This window comes from Mastigoproctus giganteus, chromosome 10 (genome assembly GCF_048544385.1).
Source record: "Mastigoproctus giganteus isolate SK-2022 chromosome 10, ASM4854438v1, whole genome shotgun sequence".
Taxonomy (NCBI): Eukaryota; Metazoa; Arthropoda; class Arachnida; order Uropygi; family Thelyphonidae; genus Mastigoproctus; species Mastigoproctus giganteus.
The window spans coordinates 13119482-13146799 of NC_143584.1; the positions used below are offsets into that span (position 1 = coordinate 13119482).

The following is a 27318-nucleotide window of genomic DNA, read 5'->3' on the forward strand; positions in this document are numbered from 1 at the left end:
GCGGTTTTTTTTTTTGGCTGATGCTGCATGAGCTTGCTTTCTTGCATCGTATGCCTCTGCTAATGCTAATTCAAAAAAGATAAATATTTTTCTTTAAAATCTTATAACTGCAGAACTAATTTACATTTTCAGATACAGTGAACATAATAATGATCAACCATAAATATTCAACTAGTTACATGGTTTTTGGCAATTCTATTTAGCATCAAACACTCAATAAATTAAGTAATTGATAGAATTTATCATGATAATGCAACTATATGGTACTGCAAGTGATCAGTATTAGTATTAATAGTGACAAATAAAGGAAAGCAAGATTATACAGAATCAGCAAAAAAAAAAAAAAAAAAAAAAATCACCTATCCATCCTCTTCAATAGTGTCTAGTTCTTCCTTGAATTTATTCAAACTATCCACTTCCACAATGGATGGAAGCTTATTCCAGCAATCAACCATCCGTTGGCTAAAGGCAAATTTCTGCACATCTATTCTACAACTGTCTTTCCTCAATTTAAATTTATGCTCCCTCATGTGCATAGTCTGAGCACGAGGAAGAATCCCATCAGCATGGAGTTTGCTCAAGCCATTCAAAGCCTTACTTAAACACCTCAATCAGATCACCTTTGCAGGTGCCTCGTCTCCAGACGCTGCAATTTGCAGAACAGAAGCCTTTCTATGTAAGAGCACTCCTTTGTTTCCCCTCACCAATCTCGTTGCCCTTCTCTGTACCTGTTCCAGCAGCTCTACATCCTTCCTAAAATGCAGCCTCCAAACTTGTATGTAGCACTCAAGATGGGTGGCTTGACCATTGTCTTATTCAATGGGATAATCACTTCCTTATCACTGCTAGCAATATTCCTCTATATCATTTACAAAAACCAAATGAGCTGTCCTAGCAGCTTGTTTGCACTGCTCAGTGAACTTAATAACTGACTGCACAATTACTCCAGGTCTTTTTCATTTTCCACTACTCTGAGTATATCATGCAGTTTGTACCTTAATTTGGTGTTACTGTCATCGATATATAGTACTTTGCATTTGTCAATGTTAAACTTCAGCTGGCATTTCTCAGGCCATCTGCCTGAGAAATGCCAGATGGCCTGAATTTTTCTAGATCCTGTTGAAGTAGCATACCATTACTGTCATTAACCACCCTGCCAACTACTGTGTCATTTGCAAACTTAGACATTAAACCTGATATATCCTCATAAATATCACGAATAAATACAGAAAACAACAATGGGCCAAGCACTGAACCCTGTGGGGCTCCACTAATAACATTAGTCCACAAAGTGCAGTGTCAATTGATAACCACTATGTCTTCTCTCACTCAACCATCCTTTTATCCATAGTAGTAACTTTCCCTTAATGTACACTGCTCCAATTTGCCCAGCAGTCTTATGTGCAATAGTATTAAAAGCTTTCCTGAAATAAAAGTATATGATATCAAAATCATTTTTTTCATCCAGTTCCTTTGTTACTGCAACATAGTATCCAATAAAACTAGTCAGACAAGATCCCCCCTCAACAAACCATGCTGTGAGTGGAGTATAACTGCACTGCTGTCTGACAATATAGTTACCTAGAGATTTAGATTGCCTGGGCAAAAGAATTTCTGTCACTTTTTTATTAAGTATTACTAAGGAATTCATGAATAATGAAGCATTGAGAACGATTCATTTTCAGCTGTTGTGTAAATTTCTAGCCCTAAAAGTCAACTTTTATTTTTTTCCTTAATATTCTGAAATAAACAAATTATCTTATAACTGTCAAAATACAAAGAGATGTTATAATTAAAGTAAAATAAAACAAAGAAACAAATTAAGGAAATAGCTTAAATAAAAAAAAATGTTATTTCAAAATATATAGCAAAGGTCTAACATGTTAAGGATTTTACTTACATTTCCAACATAAACAGATCTGGAATCTATTTCCATTCTTTCCTCAAAAGACAATGCTGTAGGAGCTAAAAAAAAAAAAAAAAAAAAAAAAAACCTCACAAAATTAATAATTAATTATATTATTAATTTATGTCAATTAGTTTTTTTTCTCCCAGGCTTGCAATGCTCTGTGTTCAAGGGGGAGGGAGTCACTCCTCCCAACACAGCATTGCATTCCTGAAAAAAAAAAAAAAAAACACAAAAAAAAAAAAAAAAACGTGATTGACATGAATTAATTATTGGCAGATACTTTACTGTATCTCAATTGCCTATGAATAAATAAATATATTAAAATGATTAGGAAAAATTTTGAAAGTTACAGGAAATACAGGCATTATATATTGCAAATGTTACAGTTCAGGTGCACTCGATTTTTTTCTTAAATTAATTGAATTTTTTTTCTTCTTTTTCTGTGATTAATAGAAACAAAAAAGTAAATATAGTTATCTTACTATTACTTAATTATTAAGATTATAACTTTATAGAACAGAATAAAACTATATTTTTATGTCTTTAAACTTAGCTGTTCAATTTAATTACAATGATATAACATCATCATACAGGGTTATTCAAAATGAAGTCCGGGGTTTCAGAATTTTTTTTTGGGAAAGCGCATGTGTCAATTATTTGTAGCCATCTCAAAAGAACGCATAATATCTCAAGTTTCGTTCCCACGCTCGCGATGTACGGTATGTTGCACGGCTGTCCACCAGATGGCGTTGGACACAAATCGCTGTGCAGTCGTTCGTTTGCCTGTGACGCCAGTTCTGCTCTGTTGTGACATGGCTTCGGAATGTAACGATAAAGCTTTTACTGTGTTGGAGTTTCATGTAAGTAAATCTGTTACCAAAGGGGCGTTGTGCAACGCCACTTTGCTGACAGAGTGATTTTTTCTGATGAATCGACCTTCCATTTGTCGGGGAAAGTGAATAAGCAGAGTGTGCAATTTTGGGCGATTTCACTAAAGGCTTTCATATTGAACATTTATGAGGTATGTAAATAAACTTCATTACTATACTTGCATTCTGGAAATATTTCTTTCTTCCTATGTCTGCTCATGTGTGTACAGGAATTGTTTGAAACCCCGGACTTCATTTTGAATAACCCTGTATAAGTTGCTTTATTCTCTCTGTATATATCTTTACAAGTACACCATCTTCATGAGTCTTACATAAAAATATACACAAAGAGTGCACAGACTGTTTAAAGCTAACAGTACTGCATTAAAACTAGATTTAAGCAACGAATTTCTTTTTTCCATAATTTGTATGGAAAAAAGAAATAATACTTGTTTGATTTTAATGAAATTTGGAATGGTTCAACAAATATTTTTAAAAGGTCCAAATATAAAATTTCGCAAAAATTCATCCACCAGGAGTCCACATGAGCCGTTCTGTTATATGAAGATAACAGGTGCATACACATAAGAGGGGAGGGGTTTCAAAAAAGAATTTTTATTCACCTAGAAGTAGTTGTGATAGAAAGATAATTTTTTGATGTGTAAACATCTTTGGCGGCACCTACTAAATTTCGAACGATAGTAAAATCAATTTGTCACGATTTTGTGACGCGGAAATGTCATTTCTGTTTCATAACAAAGAAAAATGGAGTTTGGAGAGGAGACCGCGCAAAGGATCATGAGAAGTGATCTTGGATGTTCTCAGAGCTGGCGTAAATAAACCAGCTGGTGGTGGAAAAACGTTTATGATTCGGGGCATATCACTTAGGTGGCTTTGAGCTAACCATTGCCACCCATGGCAGAAACATTTTGGTAACCAGAGAAATGGATATCTTGCAAAATTTAAAGTAAAGTAAAGCATTTAAAGTGAAAAAGCAAAAGAATATTTTGCTTTTTCACGTGCATACTTTTTGCTTTCTGGAAGGTGATGCTAACTGCTATTGCATCATACTAAAACAAAGTGACTGACAGGTCTGTCTCAAAGATGCTTTTACGAACTCTTAATTTTTTAATCTTTATTACATTTTTCTGTATATAGTGCTTTTAATTTTTAGTATTCAATTTTTTCAAAAGTTTCTTCGGCTATTAGCAATGTTGTTAATAATGGCAGTAATAGAAAAGAGAAAGATCATATCAGAAAGGCTGAGAAGAAGAGATCTTGAGTATGAAGCAGCACTTAGTGATCATTGAAAAATATGAAAATAAGTTAAAAGGCTTCACAATTAAGAAAGGAAAGATACGAAAAATGAAAGACTACTTTTATATCACAAGACTATGTGTAGTGGAAATAAGGAAGAAATGTTTGGTTTGTGAACACGTCACAGGTGAAAGAGCTCGATTGAAAGCATATATTCCATGGATTCATATGCATTCAAACAAAGGAGAATATAACTTCATTTTTCAACAAACAGTTTCTTGTGAAATTGGCTTTTAGTATGACAATAAACAAAAGTCAAGGTCAAAGATTATCTAAGGTTGGTGTTGACTTAACATCATGTTTTTCGCATGGTCAATTGAAGAAAGCAAAAATCTTTGTATTAACGAAAAACCAGTGATGTGATCTGATTGAGGTGTATAAGGCCTTGAATGGGTTGAGCAAGTTGAATGGTGATGGGATTCTTCCTCTTGCTCAGATTAAGAACCGAGAGAGCACAGATTTAAATTGAGGAAAGACAGTTGTAGAATAGATGTGAGGAAATTTGCCTTTAGCCAGCAGGTAGTTGATTGGTGGAACAGACTTCCATCTTTTGTTGTGGAAGTTGATAGCCTAAATAAATTTTATGGCAGAGCTGGACAGGCATTTGGAATGAATGGAGGGGTGAAATGGGAGGGTTTTTTTTGGCTGATGCTGCATAAGCTTGCTTTCTTGCATCATATGCCTCTACTAATGCTAATGCTAAAATGAATCAAAAATGCTAAAGAATGGGGTGTGTGTGTGGGGGGGGGGGTCCTCCAGCAAAAAAAAAATAAATAAATAAAATAAAATAATTAAAATATAAAAATGTATAATTCAGGTTTGTGCGACACAAGGCAAAAGGGAGCAAAGCGACTTTCTGACTTGTAATACAAAATGTATATTATTACTGCTGTAATAGTTTGCATGTAATAAATATTTGAGTAATTTTTTTTTTTCTGTTGCAGATACTTGGCAGCAGAAAAAAAATTCTCTTACAAAAATATGTCAGCTATAGCACATGCTTTTATTTTATGGTAAAATTGGCATTAGCATTAGTAGAGGCATTTGATGCAAGAAAGCAAGCTTATGCAGCATCAGCCAAAAAAAAAAAAAAAATAAATAAATAAATAAAAAATAACCACTTCCACTTCACCCCTCTGTTCGTTCGAAATACCTGTCCAGCTGAGCCTTAAACTTATTTAGGCTATCAACTTCCACGACAAGGGATGGAAGTCTGTTCCACCAACCAACCACCCGCTGGCTAAAGGCAAATTTCCTCACGTCTATCCTACATCTGTCTTTTCTCAATTTGAATTTATGCCCTCTCAGGTGATTATTCTGAGCAAGAGGAAGAATCCCATCAGCATTGAGCATGCTCAAACCATTCAAGGCTTTATACACCTCTATCAGATCACCTCGCTGGTGCCTAGTCCCCAGACACTGTAATTTGCAAAACTTAAGCCTTTCTTTGTAAGAGCACCTCTTTCTTCATTTCACTAATCTTGTTGCCCTTCTCTGTACTCGTTCCAGCATCTCTACATCCTTCTTGAAATGAGGCCTCCAGATCTGTATACAGTACTCTAGGTGTGGCCTCACCATTGCCTTATACAAGGGAATAATCACCTCCTTATCCCTGCTAGAAAAATTCCTATATATCATCAACAATACACCATGAGCTACTCTTGCAGCCCGTCTGCACTGCCCAGAAAACTTCATATCTGCTTGCACAACCACCCCCGGTCCCTTTCATTCTCTGCCACTGTCAGTGTAGTACCACAGAGTTGATACGTTGCTCTGGGGTTGCTGTTTCCCATATGTAGTACTTTACATTTATCAATGTTAAACTTCATTTGCCACCTCTCAGCCCATCTGCTTAACCTTTCCAGATTCTGTTGCAGTAGCATAGTGTCAGTAGTGTCCTTGACAACCCTGCCAACCTTCTTATCGTCTGCAAACTTGGACATTAAGCTTGATATACCATCATCAATATCATTTATAAATACAGAAAACAATAATGGACCCAAAACTGAATCCCGAGGGACTCCACTAATAACGTTAGTCCACAATGAGCAGTGTCCATTAATTACCACTCTGTCTTCTCCCTCTCAACCACCCCTTTATCCACAGCAGCAATTTGCCTCCAATGCCACACTGCTCCAATTTGTGCAGCAGTCTTCCATATGCAACAGTATCAAAAGCCTTTCTAAGATCCAAGTATATAATATCAAAGTTATTCCCTGCATCCAGTTCTTTTGTGACTGCATCATAGTATCCAATCAAATTGGTCAGGCAAGACATCCCCTTAACAAAACAATGCTCTGTCTGAGCTATAACTGAAGTCCTGTCTAGATGATCCTGCAGTGCTTCTTTAACCAGTGCCTCCATTAATTTTCCAGGAACAGACGTTAAACTAACAGGTCTATAATTACTTGTGTCAGCCTTTGATCCTCCTTTGTGAATTGGGGTCACATTCGCACATCTGCAGTCCATGGGTACTTCCCCTGAGTCCAAGGAAGCTCTCATAATTATGGCTAAGGGTTTGCTTACTTCCTTTGCTACTTCCTTTAATATAACTGGATAGATCCCATCCACCCCAGGTGCCTTTCTTGTATTTATCTTCAACAATTTCTCCTCCACTTTACTCTCAGTTATTACAAGATTCTCTAGCTTACTGCCAGAGTTGAATACACCTCTGGCATTCCCCTCGCTGAATAACTCCTCATGTGTGAATGTCGATGCAAAATATTCATTCAGTTTGTTAGCTACCTGAGCAGGATCATCAACAGTTGACCCATCGATATCAAGTGATTCATCCCCTTCCTTCTAGAGTTTACATAAGCAAAGAACTCTTTGCTGTTTTTCTTTGCATCTCTTGCCAAAGATTTCTCGTAATCTGCCTTCGCCTGCCTAACCTCCTTTGTAACTTGGTTACAGATCAACTTGTATCTATCATAGGCTTCTGTGTCACGTGTTAATTTGTATGTATCCCATGCATTTTTCTTCTCTGCCATATGTCTCATTAGTTCATCTGACATCCACTTAGGCCTAAACCTTGAACAATATTTCTTAGTTGGTATGTAAAGCCTTGTAGCTTCCAAGATAAGTTCTTTGAATGCTTCCCATTTTGAATTTTCTGTTGGTAACATCATCAGTTGGTCCCACTGTATAGAATTTAAATACTGTCTCAGTCCATCGTAGTCGCCTTTACGAAAGCAATAACCCTTCCCTTTACCCCTAATGGTAGTTACCTCTTTGAGTAAATCCCACTTCAGCACACTGTGATCACTGCCACCTAGTGGTTCATTTACCTGCAGATTCTTAATGCATGAAGAATCACTACTGATAATCAAATCAAGAGTATTACTCCCTCTAGTTGCCTCCAGAACATGCTGATGTAGAAAACAATCATCCAATAAATCCACAAAAGCCTTGCTAGTGTGTGAGTGACCAGCCCCCAAATTCCAGCCAATATCTGGGCAATTAAAATCCCCCATTATAAGACTCTCTGATTTACTGGCCCACTCTATTTCCCCGTACAGTTTCTTATTATACTCATCAGAGTCATTAGGCCTATAGCACACTCCTACTCTCAATTTAGATCTCCCAATGCTTATGTCACACCAAACTGACTCGACACTGCACTGTCGACAGGCTTCACTTCCTTGGATTTAATGTATTTCTTAACTAACAGCATAACCCCTCTTCCCTTCCTATCCTTTCTGTAGACATTGTACTCCCCAAATTCCAGTTCTGCATTCCTTATATCTGTGTGACACCACGTCTCTGAAATCCCCACAATATCTGCCTTTGATGTTTTGAGCAATACCTCAAATTCATCAAATTTATTTACTAAACTCCTAGCATTGGTGTACAAGCAAGTATACATTAATTATTAATCCTATATCAAATTTTAATATTTAAAATAAGCTCTGCAGATTGTAAAATTACATATTATCACCTAAAATGATGTAATCATCTTTCCAGTTTGCTTGTTCACAATAAAATTATACTTTATACAAAATTTACCGCCTACTTGATATTATAAAATAATCTGAATTACTTTTAAAAAAGCAATATTCTGATAAAGTAAATATAATATACCATTTGATAAATGCAATTTTTCCATTTCATTTTGTAGTTTCTGTTCTTCTTCTTCTAATTCTTTGACTCTGGCCTTTATTTCTTCTAATTCCTGAATGAAAAAAATAAATAAAATCAGAGGTAAATTATATCTATCAGCTGCAGAACAGAATTTACTTTTAATTAAATATATCTACCATATTTTTATGTTTATCTTGGTAATAAGCTTGCTTCATAAGGATCGTTGGTAAAATCCCATCATTATAAAACCAAATTCTTGTAAAATAATGGAACTGTTCCCCATTCTTTTTTACTATCCTAAGTTTGAGAAAAGACAAAAGTATGAGGATTATTTGAAGTTTCTGATCTACAAAAGCAATCTGGAAATGAATACATTTTTTATCAAACAGCCACTTTGAAGAGCTACACACTTTGTGCATGACTTCTCACTGTATCAAGTGTTTTTAAGTGCAGGAAAGTGGTAGTATCTCTCAGTTATGCAATCAACATGAAAATAATGTTCCTGGAAATCTTCAGTTAAGGTGAAAAAGAATATTTCTGATATTATTTTCTCCACAGAAAATAGTATTTCATTTTCCCAACTTGGTTGAGTTAGTATTAGCAATGGCCACATGGTGCAAGGAAGCCTATGGCTTATGCTGCACGAGCAAAAAAAAAAAATCAATAAATAAAAATAAAATATAAATAAATAAAATAATAAAAATAAAATATAAATAAATAAAAATAAAACAATAATAATAAGGGGGAAAAATTAAGAGAAAAGGAAACGGACAACCTATGCGTTTCCCTCCTCCCGTAGTAATTATCCAGCTGACCTTTGAATTTTCCCAAACTGTCAGCCGTTACCACCCATGTAGGTAACTTATTCCAGTAATTTATAACTCGCTGGCTAAAATAATGTAATATGCCTTGGTAATGTTCCCGTTACACTCTTGGACTTTTTTCTCTCTCTTCATGGATATACCTTCATATTAATGTTTTATAAGAATTTTAATTACAAGAATATAACCACATACAAAATCATTTAATATATATAATGTAATATACTGCATGTGTTAAGGTTTTCCATGACTATACACTAGGTTCACTATTTACAGTTAGATCTGAGATGGAGAGATTCCCCCATTCCAGATTTTTCAGTCAACACACGCGATAAAACGTGTAATATACTGTACTAATTTACTAAAAAAAATTTAGCATTCCCCCTTGTTAAATTTTTAACAAAAATACTGGCAATGTGCCTTTACTAATCAATTCAAAGAAAAGCTTTTCCTCTTGGAAACACTTATATCAATGTATTCCACATCACGAAAATTTAGAACCCTAAAACAGAAGTATTAGAAAGTGATCATGATATTTAATCAATGGAAAAGAGTCTAAAAAATTCTGGACTAATTGATGATGCTCTACAAAAAGCAATTTTAATAGAGAAGAAAAAATTGAGACTAATTTTTCCCTTATACAGACATGATACACAATGAACCATATTCAATGATGCTGGCATACCACAAGAACTTGTATGGCCTGTGATGCTGATGGCTAAAAATTCAAGTACAAATATAAGCACACATTAAATACAGTAATAACAGATGATGAAAAAATAACTTAATTGTTGGGCTTGCTTTCAACAAGAATGGTTGGACACAGACCTGAATGAGCATTTAAGACCGAGCAGTATAAAGGGTGCAATACAAATTAAGAATAAAATCACATTGTACTTTTATTCTACCCTGCATGCTTGCAGTTTATCATATCACACAAAACTACCCCATGGCCCACAGTTTTTAATTTTCTTTTTAAACATGCAGTTACTATTTGTATGGTTACAAGTATTTTTAATTTGAATATATTATGTTCGCACAGTTCCAAAAATTCCTTAAAAGAAAAGTTCTGGTGATGGGTCATTGAATATTTGCACAAACTTGAAATGCATCATGTTGCAAAAATACGATTTGCACATATGCAGAAATCAGTGTCTTGAGGAATGCCATTCTGGTGAATAAGCTGGTATGGAAATTACCGAGTCTCTCCATGGTTACCTGAGCCTTTTAATCCATGAATTTCTCATGAAATTTCAGTAACAAGAAAGAATAATACAGTAAGCATTGGTTATAGTGATCACTGGTTATTAGAATCAGCCGCTCAATAGAACCAAATTTCAAAGAACCGATCCGAATCAATAAAATGCAGTACAATTTCATAGTTTATTAGAATCACATTTTCCGTTATAAGAATCAATTTTGAACGCCTCTGTGATATTTTTCTAAAGAATATTTTTGGAGGTAACATTTATAGAGGTCACAACTATGAAACAAAAACAATTTGAAGTTTCTGGTTTATTGGGCTTTTCTGTTAGCGCAATAAACAGGTAGTAAACTCGATCTTATTCATTTGTGATAATACCAATAGCTGGAATTCTGTGTTTTCACATTATGGTGAAATGTGTTTCCCCTTTGCTGAAATCTGGTCTTAATTTCTGTCTAAACTTCGTCTCACTTGCATGTGTCATGTTAGTTCCAATTTCTGTGCACTGTGTGTTTTGTTATTGATTGAAGCTTATCTTTTTTACTGTGTTTTAAATTTTACAACAAAAAAAAAAAAAAAAAAGTCAGTGAACAGAAAGAGTGAATTTGAGTGTAAAAGATAAGTTACAAATTATAGAAACGTACGATAAATTAAACTTGGGCAATACTTCTCAAAGGGAAGCGGCAATAAAATTAGGAGTGCCTCGGTCATCTTTATCAGTTAAAAATGTGGATAAAATCACATCACACATTAAACACTAACATGTTTAGTGAAACCAGAAAAAGGAAGTGTGAAGGGAAATGCCAAACAGTAGATGAAGCTCTGTTTGTTTGATTCAAACAGGCCAGCTCATTTAATGCACCAATCAATTGTAGCATTCTTCTTCAAAAAGCTAATGATTCTGCTGAAAAACTACATGAAGAGTTTAAGGCGACGGATGGATGGCTGGCTGACACGATGGAAGGAGAGGCATGATATTGTTTATAAAAAACTTCACGGAGAAAAACAGGATTCCAATGGTTCTGCAGCTGACACGTGTTTGGAAACCTCTTGGCAAGTTGTGTTAAGCACTTATAATCCTGAAGATATTTTTAATACAGATGAAACAGGGTTATACTACAGGGCTACCCAAGACCACTGCATGATTTTTAAAAATTTCTCTGCATCTGCAGGAAAGAAGATCAAGAACAGGATTACAGTTCTTTTAACATGCAACATGACGGGAACAATCAAGATGAAGTTGTTAGTTATCGGCAAGAATAAATCGCCTAGATATTTTAAAGGAGTAAAACAGCTGCCTGTTGAATATGCCAATAATACCAATGCTTGGATGACAGCTTCTTTATTTGAAGATTACCTTCGTAAATGGGGTTTGAAATTGGATAAGAAAAACAAAAAAATTGCATTGGTTTTGGACAACTGCCCAGCTCACCCAAAGTAGACTTTCAAAAACATTGAATTAGTTTTTCTACCTTCAAATACCTTTAAGACCTTTTATAGATTGGATATGTGGCGAAGAATCATCCAGTCTATAGATGAAGGTTTGGGAACATCATCCGATATCACAAAGCAGATAACTGTTCTAGATGCACTTCATATGACAATGAGTGGAGTGCCTGGAATGAAGTTTCCGAAACCTGCATTAGCAACTGTTTCAAAAAATGTGGATTAATTATTCATGATGGACAACTAAGTCATGATACTGATCATGTTGAAAAGCTCAAAGACATGGCTGAACAGGAGTTTAATGATTGGGTGGACATAGATGGTGATCCACAAGTTACAGCTTTAACAGATGAAGAAATTGCCCAGTCTGTTACTGATAATTTCATCAAGGAGGAGGAGGAGGAAAATGAAGATGAACCTGAATGAATTCCAGTCACAAAACTGGCAAACTTGTGAAGCTATGGCCGTCCTGAGGAGAGCGCCGGAAGAAACTGGTGCAAGTGATCATGAATATAGACTTTTATACAATATTGAAAAATCTATAAATAGACTTTGTAGTGATAATTTAAAGCAATCTAAAATAAGTGACTATTTTAAATTATAATCATATTACAAATTGTTTAATTAATATGTATATTAATTAAGCTATTAGATAGTATGAATCAGAGCTGTAATAATCAATACGTTCTACGTTGATATTAATATTTGTAAAATAATAAGGAGTTTACCTCAATATAGTACGTAGAACACTTCCCAAGAAGATCAAGAGGAAGTGTTCTACGTACTATATTGAGGTAAACTACACTTATTATTTTACAAATATTAATTAAGCTATGTATGTAAGTATAAATTTATTTTTATTTTGCTAACCTGTGGATAAATTTATTTTTATTTTGTTTGGAACATAAAAATTGGAATATTCTTCCAATTTTTACGTATCATTTAATTGGTAATAAAGTGTAAATTCGTGCTTTATATCTTTATAGCCTCTGGATAATATTTGTTGATTTTTGCTTATTAGAATCAAAATTCAATTTGCAAACATGATCACTATAACCAGTGCTTACTGTATTTACATACAATGGATTTACACTTTTGAAGGTAATTGATGACTATCAGCCATTAGTTTTCCCAAAAAAATTGATGCTATCATTGTGGTAACTGATGGCACCATTCAAAATTTCTTGGACGAGATCCTCAATGATGTCACTCCAGAGACAGTTGTTTAGTCTCTGGATATAGTAATGAATCTAAATTTCATTCATGGTCACCTATGGCTGACAAACTTGTTTGAATTTCATTTTGCTGAAAATTTTTTTTCATGCTTAATTCTTTGATAAATTATGGACTTGTTAATTTTATATATTTTTGGAAAATCAGCTATCTATTGTAATGCAATCTGATGACCTTTCAAAATCAGGCCATGAACAGCATCAGTGTTTTCTATGGTATGATGTGCTGATCCCAATAGAGATATCATCTTGTCTACAAATCTGGGAGTCACTAAAGATAAGTATAGGAACAACAGATTCTTATTTGCAAGAAAGTAAGAAGACAGGATTGAGTTTTAGGACTGAAGTTAACTAAGTTTTCTTTGCTCTACTGGAGAATTATATACCTACTCCTGTAATATTTCCATTCTGAAATAACAGACTCATCAACTGCATGCAACAGTAGCCCTTAAGTTCAGCTGGTTGCTGCTGCATAACATCTGTGGACATATATCCCAATCATAATCATTTGCAGTTGTCTTCAGATATTCACTGTTTAAAAAAAAAACAAAAAAAAAAACAGCAAAGGTAGAATAGAAAAAAAAAAAAAAAAAAACAACTAGGCAGCATATATTTGTGCTAAATAAAGTAATCGTGGGTGATATTTTACTTCCCTTCAAATATGTGCATGCACACAGCTGGTTATCTGATTTTTTATGGTACATTGGCAACTTAAGCCATACTGCACCAAGTGGTGCACGCTAAAATTGTATTGGTAACTGCTGAAAGTACATGCCTACATGTAAATTATAAGAAAGTAAAATACCGTTGACAATTATTTTATTTATCAGAGAAATGTTCCCCAAAGTTTCTTGTGCATATTCTTTTAGTGATAGTAGTTAAAATTTAGATTGTACAAGGTGCATCTAACTTTGGAAAAATCCAGCCATTTTGTAACAACCAAATCCTCTGAAGTGTTACTGTCTTCTCAATAGTAGGACTGGCAGTAACCTTTGTCAAATCATCCATGTGCAAAATGTATAAATACTATGCTGGTGGTGACCACCCAGATATGAACAGATTAAGCAAGAGTTAACATGTGTCATCCATACTACAGAGAAATGGCTGACCCTCCATGACATAAGGCAATACTACATGATAGATAACTATCATAACTTTGTGCAGTATTACCACTTTGTTTAATGAAGACAAAGTGTCAAAAAACCATGTATGGTTCTCTTGGCAAAGGTGTGGTGTCTTTCCATCTCTTCTATTATGCAGTGTGAATTGCCTTTTTGTTTGGTGAGATTACAAGTTACAAGCATCATGGAGAGATCAGAGCCATACTTATGAACAGGCATGAGGTGCTAGCCTCAAGCCTTGCACATCTGTAATTTCAAATTTTTAAAGCGATCTCTTTTTAATGCCCTGATCTAGGTCCCACTTGTGCCTATCATGTAAACAGAGATGGGTGAAATTTACTGAAAGTGTGGATGACTCATTTCTGCAAAAAAATATATTAATTTCCAGAATAAAGGAAAATCACTCTCTCCTAATTCTCTAACAGGGTGTAACAATGGAACACAGGTTGACCATGGCATATTATCCTCATCAGAAATATGCCTTAATCTTTTTCACTGGCTATGAACACAAGAAAGCAGTTGACCAGCACAACTTCTCAGTACCATATGTTGTGGGAGTGGGTTGTAAATGTGTTATGGACACCACTAAATTGTGGAATGTCATTTAGTTCTTAATTTGTGCATTCTACAGCAGCAGCAGCAGCTCTATTGCCTAAAGGACACAGGTGTGAACAATGCATACCCAGGTCTCTCAAAATCCGTTCCTTATATGGAAATTTTACTCGTTCTATGGAAACTATTTTAATTGGACCAACCCATAGATATCAAAATTTATATAAGGTGAGATCTGAAAACTGTGAAATTCAGCAGTTAATAATGCAGTGAAAATACGAATCTGGAGCATCTAAATGAAAGAGGCAACGAGAAAAAGATCAAATTCGAAAACAAAACAGATAGGCAAAAATAATTGTTTTTTTTCCTGATTATATTCAAGTTTTTTTTTTACTGTGGTACCGTTAGTGGGGGGGAGGGGGGCAAGAGTGTAGTGCCTTGGGCCCCGAGAAGTGTAAGTACGGTCCTGGGAGAGATCCAATATTTCTTACATTTCCAGTGTACTGCTTTATAAAATGCTTTTTTTGCAGGCCAGTTTCTGAAGAGCTCAGTGGACTGAACCCACTAGTAATGCCTGAGGCATCTGGATCAACTGAGTTGAAAATCTTGTCATCTCTATCATGACTGCCAAGGTTGCTTTGTTGCACAAGGATTATCTCCATAATAATCATTGTACAACAGATCCATAGGTAATCCACATAATAGCACAAATGTCCATTATTGTTTGGCTTCAGTTAGAAATTTTAATGAAAATTTGCCATAAATTAGATACGAGACAATGTCCTCGTTAATATTCGTCCAACTCACTAAACTCTTTATGGAAAGCAGCAGCACATTCTTCAGATAAATAATTAGCATTCTTTGTAACTTGATAAAGGAAGCCTTATTTTTGGGTGCTTACAAGACCATTTTCCAGCAATCACTGACTACCTTTCATTGAAATTTGACTTTCTCCAGTTCTTCTGTTTTCTAGTCACAGCTGGTCAACATGCTGAGGCTTTTCCAGTTACTAATAATCTTGCTCAGATTGTTCAGTTCATTTACCTACCAGAATACCTAACCACACACCCAAAATGCTATTTTTTCCTTTTCACAAACAACCCTTCCAATTACAAGGTTGAGGTGAGTAGTCATCTTTTTAAGTACCTAAGATCATAATTTAGTGACGGTCTCTTCTCTAATGGAACCTTTCTCTCGTGGCCATTCTCTATCTTGCATTGTTTGGCATTATAAGAATGCAAAATGGGATGTTCTGAAAGTTTCTATTCTTCTTATCCTTGGTTGGATTACTGTTTTAAATCATCTGATGTCAACGTTTGCTCAGATTGTGTCAGTGAAATTATTCTTGAAGGGATGAGGTCCTTTATTCCACACTCCACCTTAAAAATCTTATCCTTTATATAAACTTTGGTTTTCCAATAAATGTGCTAAGGCCATTCAAAATAAGAAAGTCACATATCGCAACTGGCTTGCATCCAAATCTCCAACTTCATTTTCTGTCTATACGAAAACGTGGAACAACTGTAACAAAGTCATTAATCAGTCCAAATATTTTGAACAGGCTAAGAGTAGAAAACTTGCTTCTTTTACAAATGGTAGCCGAGTATTCTGGTCTCTTGCTAAGGCTATTCGTGGCAACTTTTGCCCATCTCTACTCCCACCACTGTTAAAACCAGATGATTCTATTGCCACCTCAGCTAAAGATAAAGCTGACCTGATAGCATCCTGATTTTCTTTTATTACCATTGATCTTGGTAAATCGCCTCTTACCATTCCAAGTACACCCCATTCAGTGCCTCCTGTGGTCTCCTGTCAAAAGGATATCAGAAGAATTTTAAATAGCTTGATGCCAAGAAAGCACTATATCCTGATATATTTCTCCACTTGTTTTCAAAACCTGTGCTCCTGCACCTACTCCTGTTCGGTGTCACCTTTTTACAATTTCTTATTCCAACAGTATTTTCCCTTCTGCTTAGAAATTTGCTCATATCCAGCCAGTTCCTAAACAGGATGACAAATTCCTCCCATCCAATTGCAATTACTGCTACTCTTTCTAAAGTAATGGAGAAATACATTAACCACCAACTCCTAATCTATCTGGAAACCTTCATCTGATCAATGATCACCAGTATGGATCCACTGATGATACACCATACCCATCTATGGCCAAATTCAATGGAAAAGTTGGGTGACATTCAAGCAGTTGCTCTTGACATTTCATTTCAAAGGCTTCTGATTATGTTTGGCATATAGGTTTTCTAAATAAGCTTCCATCTTATGGTTTGCCAACTGTTTTTTGTAATTATAATAAATAAATAAATTTTCTGTTTATACTCCGGGACGACCAAACGGTCAGGGGAGTTTACAAGATACACATAATACAAGAAACAGCACCGTATTCAGCAGTCACGGGCTTGAACCCCGGTCATTCAAGGTACGTGTATTTATGCACCAGCGCGCCTGACCACTAGGCTACGGCGGCAATTGGGCATCCAGTTTTCTTTCCGATTGCTCACTGCAGGATGATGGTAGATCGCTCTTTGCCTTCTAACTTCTCTACTTATGCTGGTGTTCCCCAAAGTTTAGTTCTTCCCCCCTCCTTTTCTTTTGTATATTAATGACCTTTCACTGACTGAAAATCCTATCTATAGTTTTGCCAATCATAGCACATTGCATTCCACCTTTAGTTTAAAAAACTTTGCCCTGAACAAACAGCTTTAACTTTTTAAATATTGACTACCAATTCCTTAAAAGCTGATTAGCTGGAGATCTATCTGGCCTACAGCTAATTCTCTAGTGGGGCAAAGATAACTTAGTTAATTTCAATTCCTTCTACAAGCTCGGTCCTCAGACTTTAGAAGAAAAGTCTTATACCTTGTAAAAAAATTATTCTTCTGCTTTAGCATTAGCAGAGGCATATGATGCAAGAAAGCAAGCTTATTCAGCATCAGCCAAAAAAAAAAAAAAAACCTCACTCCCATCTCACCCCTCCGTTCGTTCGAAATACCTGTCCAGTTGAGCCTTAAATTTGTTTAGGCTATCAACTTCAACAACAAGTGATGGAAGTCGGTTCCACCAACCAACCACCCGCTGGCCAAAGGCAAATTTCCGCACATCTATCCGACATCCATCTTCCTCAATTTGAATTTATGCCCTCTGAGGTGATTATTCTGAGCAAGATGAAGAATCCCATTGGCATTGAGCATGCTCAAACCATTCAAAGCCTTATTACACCTCTATCAGATCACCTCGCCGGTGCCTAGTCTCCAGACTCTGTAATTTGCAAAACTTAAGCCTTTCTTCGTAAGAGCAACCCTTTGTTCCATTCACTAATCTTGTTGCCCTTCTCTGTACCCGTTCCAGCAGCTCTACATCCTTCTTGAAATGAGGCCTCCAGACATGTATACAGTACTCAAGATGTGGCCTAACCATTGCCTTATACAAGGGAATAATCACCTCCTTATCCCTGCTAGAAAAATTCCTGTATATCATTGACAAGACACCATGAGCTACTCTTGCAGCTCGTCTGCACTGCTCAGAGAACTTCATATCTGCCTGCACAATTACCCCCAGGTCCTTTTCATTCTCCACCACTGTCAGTGTAGTACCGCAGAGTTGATACGTTGTTCTGGGGTTACTGTTTCCCATATGTAGTACTTTACATTTGTCAATGTTAAACTTCATTTGCCACCTCTCAGCCCATCTGTTCAACCTTTCCAGATCCTGTTGCAGCAGCATAGCGTCAGTAGTGTCCTTAACAACCCTGCCAACCTTTGTATCATCTGCAAACTTGGACATTAAACTTGATATCCCATCATCAATATCATTCATAAACACCGAAAACAACAACGGACCCAACACTGAACCCTGAGGAACTCCACTAATAACATTAGTCCACGTTGAGCAGTGTCCATTGATTACCACTCTCTGTCTTCTGCCACTCAACCATCCCCTTATCCATAGCAGCAATTTGCCTCCAATGCCATACTGCTCCAATTTGTGCAGCAGTCTTCCATGTGCAACAGTATCAAAAGCCTTTCTAAGATCCAAATATATAATATCAAAGTTATTCCCTGCATCCAGTTCTTTTGTGACTACATCATAGTATCCAATCAAATTGGTCAAGCAAGACTTGCCCTTAACAAAACCATGCTGCGTCTGAGCTATAACTGAATTCTTGTCTAGATGATCCTGCAGTGCTTCTTTAACCAGTGCCTCCATTAACTTACCTGGAACAGAAGTTAAACTAACAGGTCTATAATTACTTGTCAGCCTTTGATCCTCCTTTGTGAATTGGGGTTACATTTGCACATCTCCAGTCTATGGGTACCTCCCCTTTATGCTTATCTTTGATGACACTTAGATTTCTAGACAAGATCACACATCTCTATTAGGGATTACCCTGACTTATAATCTCTCTCTTAGCTAAGCACATCATAAATATTGCTTCCTCTGCATCTAAGAGACTGAGTTTTCTCTTTCATTTTCTGTGTTACTTTTCTTCAAAACAAATCTTAAATTGTTCAGAAGAAAAGTAATGCAGTATTAACTTAAATTAGGCATCCAGATTCCATTCAAAAGAAGGTAGTTGGTTAATTAATAACCCATCTCTTATAGCCTCTCCACTGTTTCAAAGATGTTCTGTTTCTGATGCATACTTTTTCTGTAGATACTTCCATGGGCACTGCTCTTCTGAATGAGCTTCTATAATTACTCCTCTGTCTCTTCCAAACCAGTCAGAACACATGTTAAAACCAGCCAGCATCCTTTTAGTGTCCGACTTCAAACTAACAGAACCAACTTTTCTTCTTCCTCATTTATTACTTCAATTTCTTTTTTCTGGAACAGTTTCCCCTCACATATTTCCTGAAAATTACAATCTACAGGAACTTAAGTCTAATGTCAATAAATATCTTCTCAACCTATTCACAGTACTAAGTACTATGGGTTCTAATGCCTTTCGTGTTTGGGGTTTCATAAAAAGAGATTAGTTTTCTCAGCAGGAAAGCTCTATGTTTAGAAATCCTTTTTTCTAAAATGAGCAAATCATTGGTTTGAAGAACCACTGTACTGGAGACTTCATACATCAGGATGCCAACTGTTGCTTTTCTATGTACTTCCAAAGGTACAAAAACTGCCAACCATCCAGAAATCTACAGATTATAGTTGAACTTTTATATCTACTTGCTGGAAAAACTCCCCATCCTGTCAAATGGGCAGGAATGATACTATGGTCTGATTTGAAGTGGTGTCCTTGTTAACTATTCAGGGTAAGAGGGGTGTGCATGTGCTCAAGCTGTTGAACAGGAACACAATGACTATCAGGATTCAGATAAGAGTAGAGGATATATGAGTGTCCAGTTTAGGAGGTACACTCCCTGCCACCATCAACTAAAGAATTGGCCGTTCAGTTGGAGATAGGGTCATATGCCTGTACCAAGCTACAATCAGATACCAAGGGTAGTATATATGTGCCCAATTCAGCAAGAGAATGAGCCAACAGCATTACCTAAGTGGCTGACTGTGATATGATAGCCAGTGCCAGATAGATTAATAATCAAATCATAAATTAAATCAAGTTTGTGTATCATGGACACTGCTATCCTGTTTAGAGCATTCACACACAACAGTGTCTAGAATATAAAGGCCTGACGTAGCCCAGCAGTCAGGAGCAAGAGTGCATAGCACGCGTTCCTTGAGTGGACCGGGGTTCAAGCCCGTGACTACTAAATACGATAAATATTTGTATTGACAATTTATTGTAAACTCTACTGACTTGGTTGTTGTGCCGGAGTATAAACAGAAGATTTATTTATTAAGAAAACATCAGGCAAATGGCAGCCATGTGGCCTGACATAGCTTGTTGATGTGAGAAATCGATAGGGGATAAAAAAAAAAAAAAATCGCACAGTCTAACAGACAGACTACAATCAGTTAAATGATAGGAAATAAAAGTGACATGAAAAGAAGTATATCAAAATGCACCAGACACTGTCACAAGCAACTACAGGCAGAATATATGAGTGGGCACTTCCAGAAAAAAATACTGCATTATGACACAATGCACAGTTCATCCAGGAATGATTTTAGGAGCTTAAGGGTGACTTTTTCATTCTTAATTGGCCTACTGAAAACTGGACCTTAACTTGATTCAAAATCTGCAGGATCAGGCAAAATTAACTGTTTGTGGCAATGATCTGCTACTACCCAATCTGAGGCAACTGCAGGATGCAATCAAGTCAAGGCCAGCATCTTCATCACTTTGAGAGCCATGACATAATTTGAGACTATTCTGAGGGCTAAAGGAGGTGCTATCCAATAAAGTACCCAATAAATTGTTCATTTAGTTCATGAGTTCTGTTAGAAATAACGTTATGAAGATGCTGGAGGGTACAATTTTTTTTACAAAATATAAGCTCCTTTTGGGTTATGAAAGTGTTATATTTATGATATCTTTCTGGTCATTGTTAAGGACTTTGAACCAATATTCTTCTAGTACCCGAATAAGTTTTCAGTGCACAAAGTTCAATATGAAACTGGAGTGTGACTGTATGCTACTGTTCCTTAATCTGTAGGACTTCATCATACCTACAGACTTCCATGTTTAAGAAACCTATATTAATAGGCCAGTACAGACTACAATTTGGTACATACCCTCTGACATTTAAACAGAACAGTTTGTAAAATTATTTGATATGCGATCATATAACAGTAATGCTCTTTTAAGAGGAGATGAGTTGCCACAAGTCAGGAGAGACATGGCAAGGTGTTGTTACTTGACACAGGCCCTTGACCTTCTGGAAATACTTCATGATAGTTACATAGTGTGTTTTCTTGCCCATGCAGTTTGTTGCTACTGCAACAAACTGCACTAGGATACATGCTGCATACACAGAATAGCCACTTTACTAGATACACCTATTCTTTTCATGAATTGAAAAGTTCCTTCAATAACAGCATCCATCACAGGAGCAGATACCTAAGGATGCTGTATAGTGTGCAGAAGGTGACACAGAGAAAAATATATAGTATTAGCAGTGGCAATAATGCAAAAGAGCTTATACAACATTAGCAAAAAAAAAAAAAAAAATAATAATAAAATAAAATAAATAAAAACCTCTCCATCCCCTCTAAATAGTTTGTCTAGTTGCTCACTGAATTTATTCAAACCACACACTTCAATACCACTAGATGGAAATTTGTTCCAACAATCAACTACCTGCTGGCTGAAAGTAAATTCCCCCCCCCCAAAAGACAAGTTAAATTTCTTTCATAATACAGTAAAAGTTGCAAGGTTAACTAATTAAAATATAACTTAAATAAAATTGATGAAATATTCAAATGGCTTGACTGTACAGGAAATCAACGAAATGTTGACACATCTGTATCACCATTCAAAACTGAACTTAGTTGAATTTCGTTTGAAGTTCTGCTTCAAACGAAATTCAATATTTCGTTTGAAGGATAATTTGCCTGAGAGCAGCAATAAATCATAACATTTTAAATGCACATGAACCACATATGCTCCCATCACTAACCAAAGATACTCATACTCTCCCATCAACACTGAAGTTACACCTCACAATCAAGCAGACGGCTAAAGCTTTTTTCTGCTGAAGCAAAGACTGAACTGCTGCACAGATTTTTGGCTGTTTTTTTTTTTTTTTTGAAATTCATTGGGCATCTGCAAGAAACATGATATTGTTTATCCCAGTTTGAAGAGGAAGGCTGAGTAAAGGAATGATTAACCTTACAAGATTAACTAATGATTAACCAGAAAATGTTGATGCCCCTGATTTGCAATATTAGCATTAGCTGGGGCATATGATGCAAGAAAGCAAGCTTATATAGCATTAGCAAAAAAAAAAAAAAAAATCATCTTTCCATTTCACCCATTCAGTCACTCCAAATGCTTGTCTAGTTCAGCCTTAAATTTATTTAAGCTATCAACTCACACAACAACAGATGGAAGTCTGTTCCAGCAATCAACTATCCACTGGCTAAAGGAAAACTTCCGCACATCTATTCTAGAACTGTCTTTCCTCAACTTGAATCTATGCTCCCTCAGGTTCTTAATCTGAGCAAGCGGAAGTATCCCATCAGCACTGAGCCTGCTCAAACCATTCAAGGCCTTATACACCTCAATCAGATCACCTCCCAGGTGCCTAGTCTCCAGATGCTGCAACTTGCAGAACTTAAGCTTCTCTTGGTAAGAGCACCCCTTTGCTACTCTCACCAATCTTGTTGCCCTTCTCTGTACTCGTTCTAGCAACTCTACATCCTTCTTCCTAAAATAAAGCCTCCAGACCTGTACGCGGTACTCGAGGTGTGGCCTGACCATTGCCTTATACAAGGGAATAATCACCGCCTTGTCTCTGCTAGCAAAATTCCTATATATCATTGACAAAACTCCAAGAGCTGCTATGGCAGCCTGTCTGCACTGCTCACAAAACTTCATATCTGACTGCACAATTAACCCCAGGTCTTTTTCATTCTCCACCTCCCTGAGCATAGCACACACAGTTGGTAAGTTTCTCTTGGGGTTACTGCTAGCCATATGCAGTACTTTGCATTTGTTAATGTTAAACTTTAGTTGCGACTTCTCAGCCCATCTCTGCCTAACTTTTGTAGATCCTGTTGCAGTAGTATACTGTCTTTACTGTCATTAACAACCCCGCCAACCTTTGTATCTTCTGCAAACTTGGACATTGTCTGATATACCTTCATTGATAAATACGCAAAACAACAATGGGGCCCACACAGAACCCTGAGGGACTCCACTAATAACATTAGTCCACATAGAGCAGTGTCAATTTATTACCACTATGTGCCGTCTCCTACTCAACCATCCCTTAATCCATTGCAGCAAATTGCCCTTAATGCCATACTGCTCCAATTTATAAAGCAGTCTTCCCTGTGCAACAGTACCAAAAGCTTTCCTGAAATCCAAGTACAGTATATGATATCAAAATTATTTTTTGCATCCAGTTCTTTGTAACCACAGCGTAGTATCCAATCAAATCGGTCAGACAAGACTTCCCCTTAACAAACCCATACTGTGTCTGAACTATTACTGCAGTCTTGTCTAAGTGATCCTGCATCACTTTAACCAGTGACTCCATTATTTTCCCCGGAACAGAACTTAAACTAACAGGTCTATAATTATTTGTTACCCTTTGAACCCACTTTGTGAATTGGGGATACATTTGCCCATCTCCAGTCCATGGAGACCTCCCCTGAACCTAAGGATATTCTCATAATTATGGCTAAGGGTTTGTTAACTTCCCTTGCCGCCTCCTTCAATATAACTGGATAGATTCTATCCACTCCAGTTTGTTTAAATTCAACAATTTCTCCTCCACTTTTCTCTCCGCTATTAAAAATCATTTAACTCCGTTAAAATTTAGCAAACTTCTGCCCTCCCCCTCCTCACAGAAATCCTCATGTGTGAATATAGATGCAAAATACTCATTCAGTTTGTCAGCTATCTGAGCAGGATCAGCAGCAGTCGAACCACCAACATCAAGCGGACCAATCTAATTCAACCTCTTCTGGAGTTTACATAGTAAAGAAGTCTATGTTGTTTTTCTTTGCATCCTTTGCCAAGGATTTCTCATAATCAGCCTTTGCTTGCCTATCCTCCTTTTTGACTTGATTACAGACTAGATTATATCTGCCATAGGCTTCTGTGTCACCTGATAATTTATATGCATCCCATGCATTTTTCTTCTCTGTCATGAGCCTCATTAGTTCATCTGACATCCATTTAGGTCTAAACCTTGAACAGTATTTCTTAGTTGGTATGAAAAGCCTAGTACTTCCAAGATTAATTCCTTGAAGGCTACCCATTCAGAATTCGATGTTTTAAACATCATCAGTTCATCCGACTGTATAGAATTTAAAAACTGTCTGAGACTACTGTAGCCACCTTTACGAAAAGAAAAACCCTTCCCTTTACTCTTGATGGTAGTTACATATTTAATCTCACATCAGTACACTGATCACTCTCACCTAGTGGTTCCTTTATCTGCAAATTCTTAATGCATGAATAATCACTGCTAATAATCAGATCAAGAGTATTACTCCCTCTGGTTGCCCCTAGAACATGTTGCTGAAGAAAACAATCCTCCAATAAATCCACAAAAGTCTTGCTAGCGTGTGAGTGACCAATCCACAAGTTCCAGTCAATATCTGGAAAGTTAAAATCCCCTATTACAAGACATTCTGATTTACTGGCGCATTCTATTTCTCTGTGAATTGACAATTTTTCAAGTGGATTTGAATATGTTCCTATACGAGATTAAGATACTGCATAAACTTATCTAAAATAAGCAGAGAAGACTTCAATTTGCAGAGTGGTAGAGAGGAGAAATGTAGTATTATACTGGAGGCCATCATAAAGTTAAGCTACTAGGCTTTTCATACCAACTAAGAAATACTATTCGAGGTTTAGGCCCGAATTAATGTCAGATGAACTAATGAGACTCATGGCAAAGAAGAAAAATGCATGGGATACATAAATAGTAGTAGTAGTAGTGGCATGTGATGCAAGAAAGCAAGTGTATGAGCTTATGCAGCATGAGCCAAAAATCACACGATTCCCTCCAAATGCCTGTCCAGTTCCTCCTTAAATTTATTTAACCTATCAACTTCCACAACGACAGATGGAAGTTTGTTCCAGCAATTAACCACCCACTGGCTAAAGGAAAATTTCCGCACATCTATTCTATATCTGTATTTTCTTAATTTGAATTTATGCCCCCTTAGGTTCGTAATCTGAACAAGTGGAAGGATCCCATCAGAATTCAGCGTGCTAAACCCATTCAAGGCCTTATGCACCTCAATAAGATCACTGCACAGGTGTCTATTCTCCAGCCACTGCAATTTGCAGAACTTAACCCTCTCTTGGTAAGAGGATCCCTTCATTCCCCTCACCAATCTTGTTGCCCTTCTCTGTACACGCTCAAGCAAATCTACATCCTAAAATGAGGCCTCCAGACCTGTACGCAGTACTCAAGGCACGGCCTGACCATTGCCTTATACAGAGGGACAATCACCTCCTTCTCCCTGCTAGCAAAATTCCTATATATCATTGACAAAACCCCACGACCTGCCCTGGCAGCCTGTCTGCATTGCTCAGAAAAGTTCATATCTGACTGCACAATTACTCCCAGGTCTTTTTCATTTTCTACCACCTTAAGTGTAGTACCACACAGTTGGTACATTTCTCTGGGGTTACTTCTACCCATATGCAGTACTTTGCATTTGTCAAGGTTAAACTTCAGTTGCCACTTCTTAGCCCATCTGCCCAAATTATCTAGATCCTGTTGCAGTAACACACTGCCATTACTGTCATTAACAACCCCGCCAACCTCTGTATCATTTGCAAACTTCGATACTAAGCCTGATATACCTTCACCAATATCATTAATAAATATACAAAACAACAGTGGACCCAAAACCAAACCCTGTGGGACTCCACTAATAACATTAGTCCATGAAGAGCAGCACCCATCAATTACCACCCTCTGACTCGACCATCCTTTTATCCGTTGTAGCAACTTACCCTTAATACCATTCTGCTCCAATTTGTACAACAGTCTTCCATGCGCAACAGTGTCAAAAGCTTTCCTGAAATCCAAATATATGATATCAACTTTATTTTTTGCATCCAGTTCCTTTGTAACCACATCACAATATCCTATCAAGTTTGTCAGACAAGACTTTCCCTTAACAAATCCATGCTGTGTCTGATTATCAGGCAATACAGAAGCCTATGCTAGATGTAAGCTAGTCTGTAATCAAGTCACAAAGAAGGTTAGGAAATCAAAGGCAGATGAGAAATCTTTGGCAAAGTTTGCAAAAAAAAACCCAATAAAGACGTTGATATGGGGGTTTGATGGCGCGTAAGCTACTTTGGCTATAATGCAACCAATAAAGACTTCTCTATTTATATAACTCTAGAAGGAAGAGGATGAATCAGATTGGTCCTCTTGATATTAGCATTAGCAGAGGCATTTGATGCAAGAAAGCAAGCTTATGCAGCATCAGCCAAAAAAAAATAATAATTTAAAAAAAAATAATAATAAATAAATAAAAAATAACCACTTCCACTTCACCCCTCTGTTCGTTCGAAATACCTGTCCAGCCGAGCCTTAAACTTATTTAGGCTATCAACTTCCACGACAAGGAATGGAAGTCCGTTGTATTGATGGTTTGACTGTTGATGATCCTGCTCAGACAGCTGACAAACAATGAGTATTTTGGATCTACATTCACACATGGGAAATTCTGTAAGGAAATGGAGAACAGAAGCTTATTAAATTCTAACAAGGAGCTAAATGATTTTGTAATAACTGAGAGCAGAGGCTTGAAGTGGTGAAACCCATGTTTAGTCTCTAGAGCAAAGTTTCCGGCATCCCCCTCCCCCCATACTTCTCCTTCAACCCATGCACGGTACTAAGTACTATAGATTTTGATACCTTTCGTGTTTGGGGTTTCCATAAAAAAAAAAAAAAAAAAAAGTGGAGGAGAAATTATTGAAGTTAAACATAAGAAAGGCAACTAGGGTGAATGGGATCTATCCAGTTATATTAAAGGACTGTGGTAATAATTCAGACACAGCATGGATTTAAGGGGAAGCCTTGTCTGACCAATTTTATTGGCTACTATGATATGGTCACAAAAGAACTGGATGCAAAAAATATATTTATATCATATACTTGGATTTCAGGAAAGCTTTTGATACTGTTGCACATGGAAGACTA

General features: G+C 36.6%; 1 protein-coding gene across 2 annotated transcripts in view; it reads right to left on the minus strand.

The window, feature by feature from the left end:
* The window catches only part of LOC150078730 (polyadenylate-binding protein 2-like), an 82858-nt gene that overhangs the window by 35545 nt on the left and 19995 nt on the right, over nucleotides 1-27318 (minus strand). For both annotated transcript variants that reach the window (XR_016547560.1, XM_090383501.1), the window contains exons 2-3: nucleotides 8176-8266; nucleotides 1901-1965 (exon numbers count right to left, since the gene is read on the minus strand). Coding sequence is in view for 1 of the 2 variants with exons in the window: in XM_090383501.1 (XP_090239627.1) it covers nucleotides 1901-1965; nucleotides 8176-8266 (156 nt within the window). In the remaining variant the exon portion in view is untranslated. The remainder of the gene's footprint in view (nucleotides 1-1900; nucleotides 1966-8175; nucleotides 8267-27318) is intronic.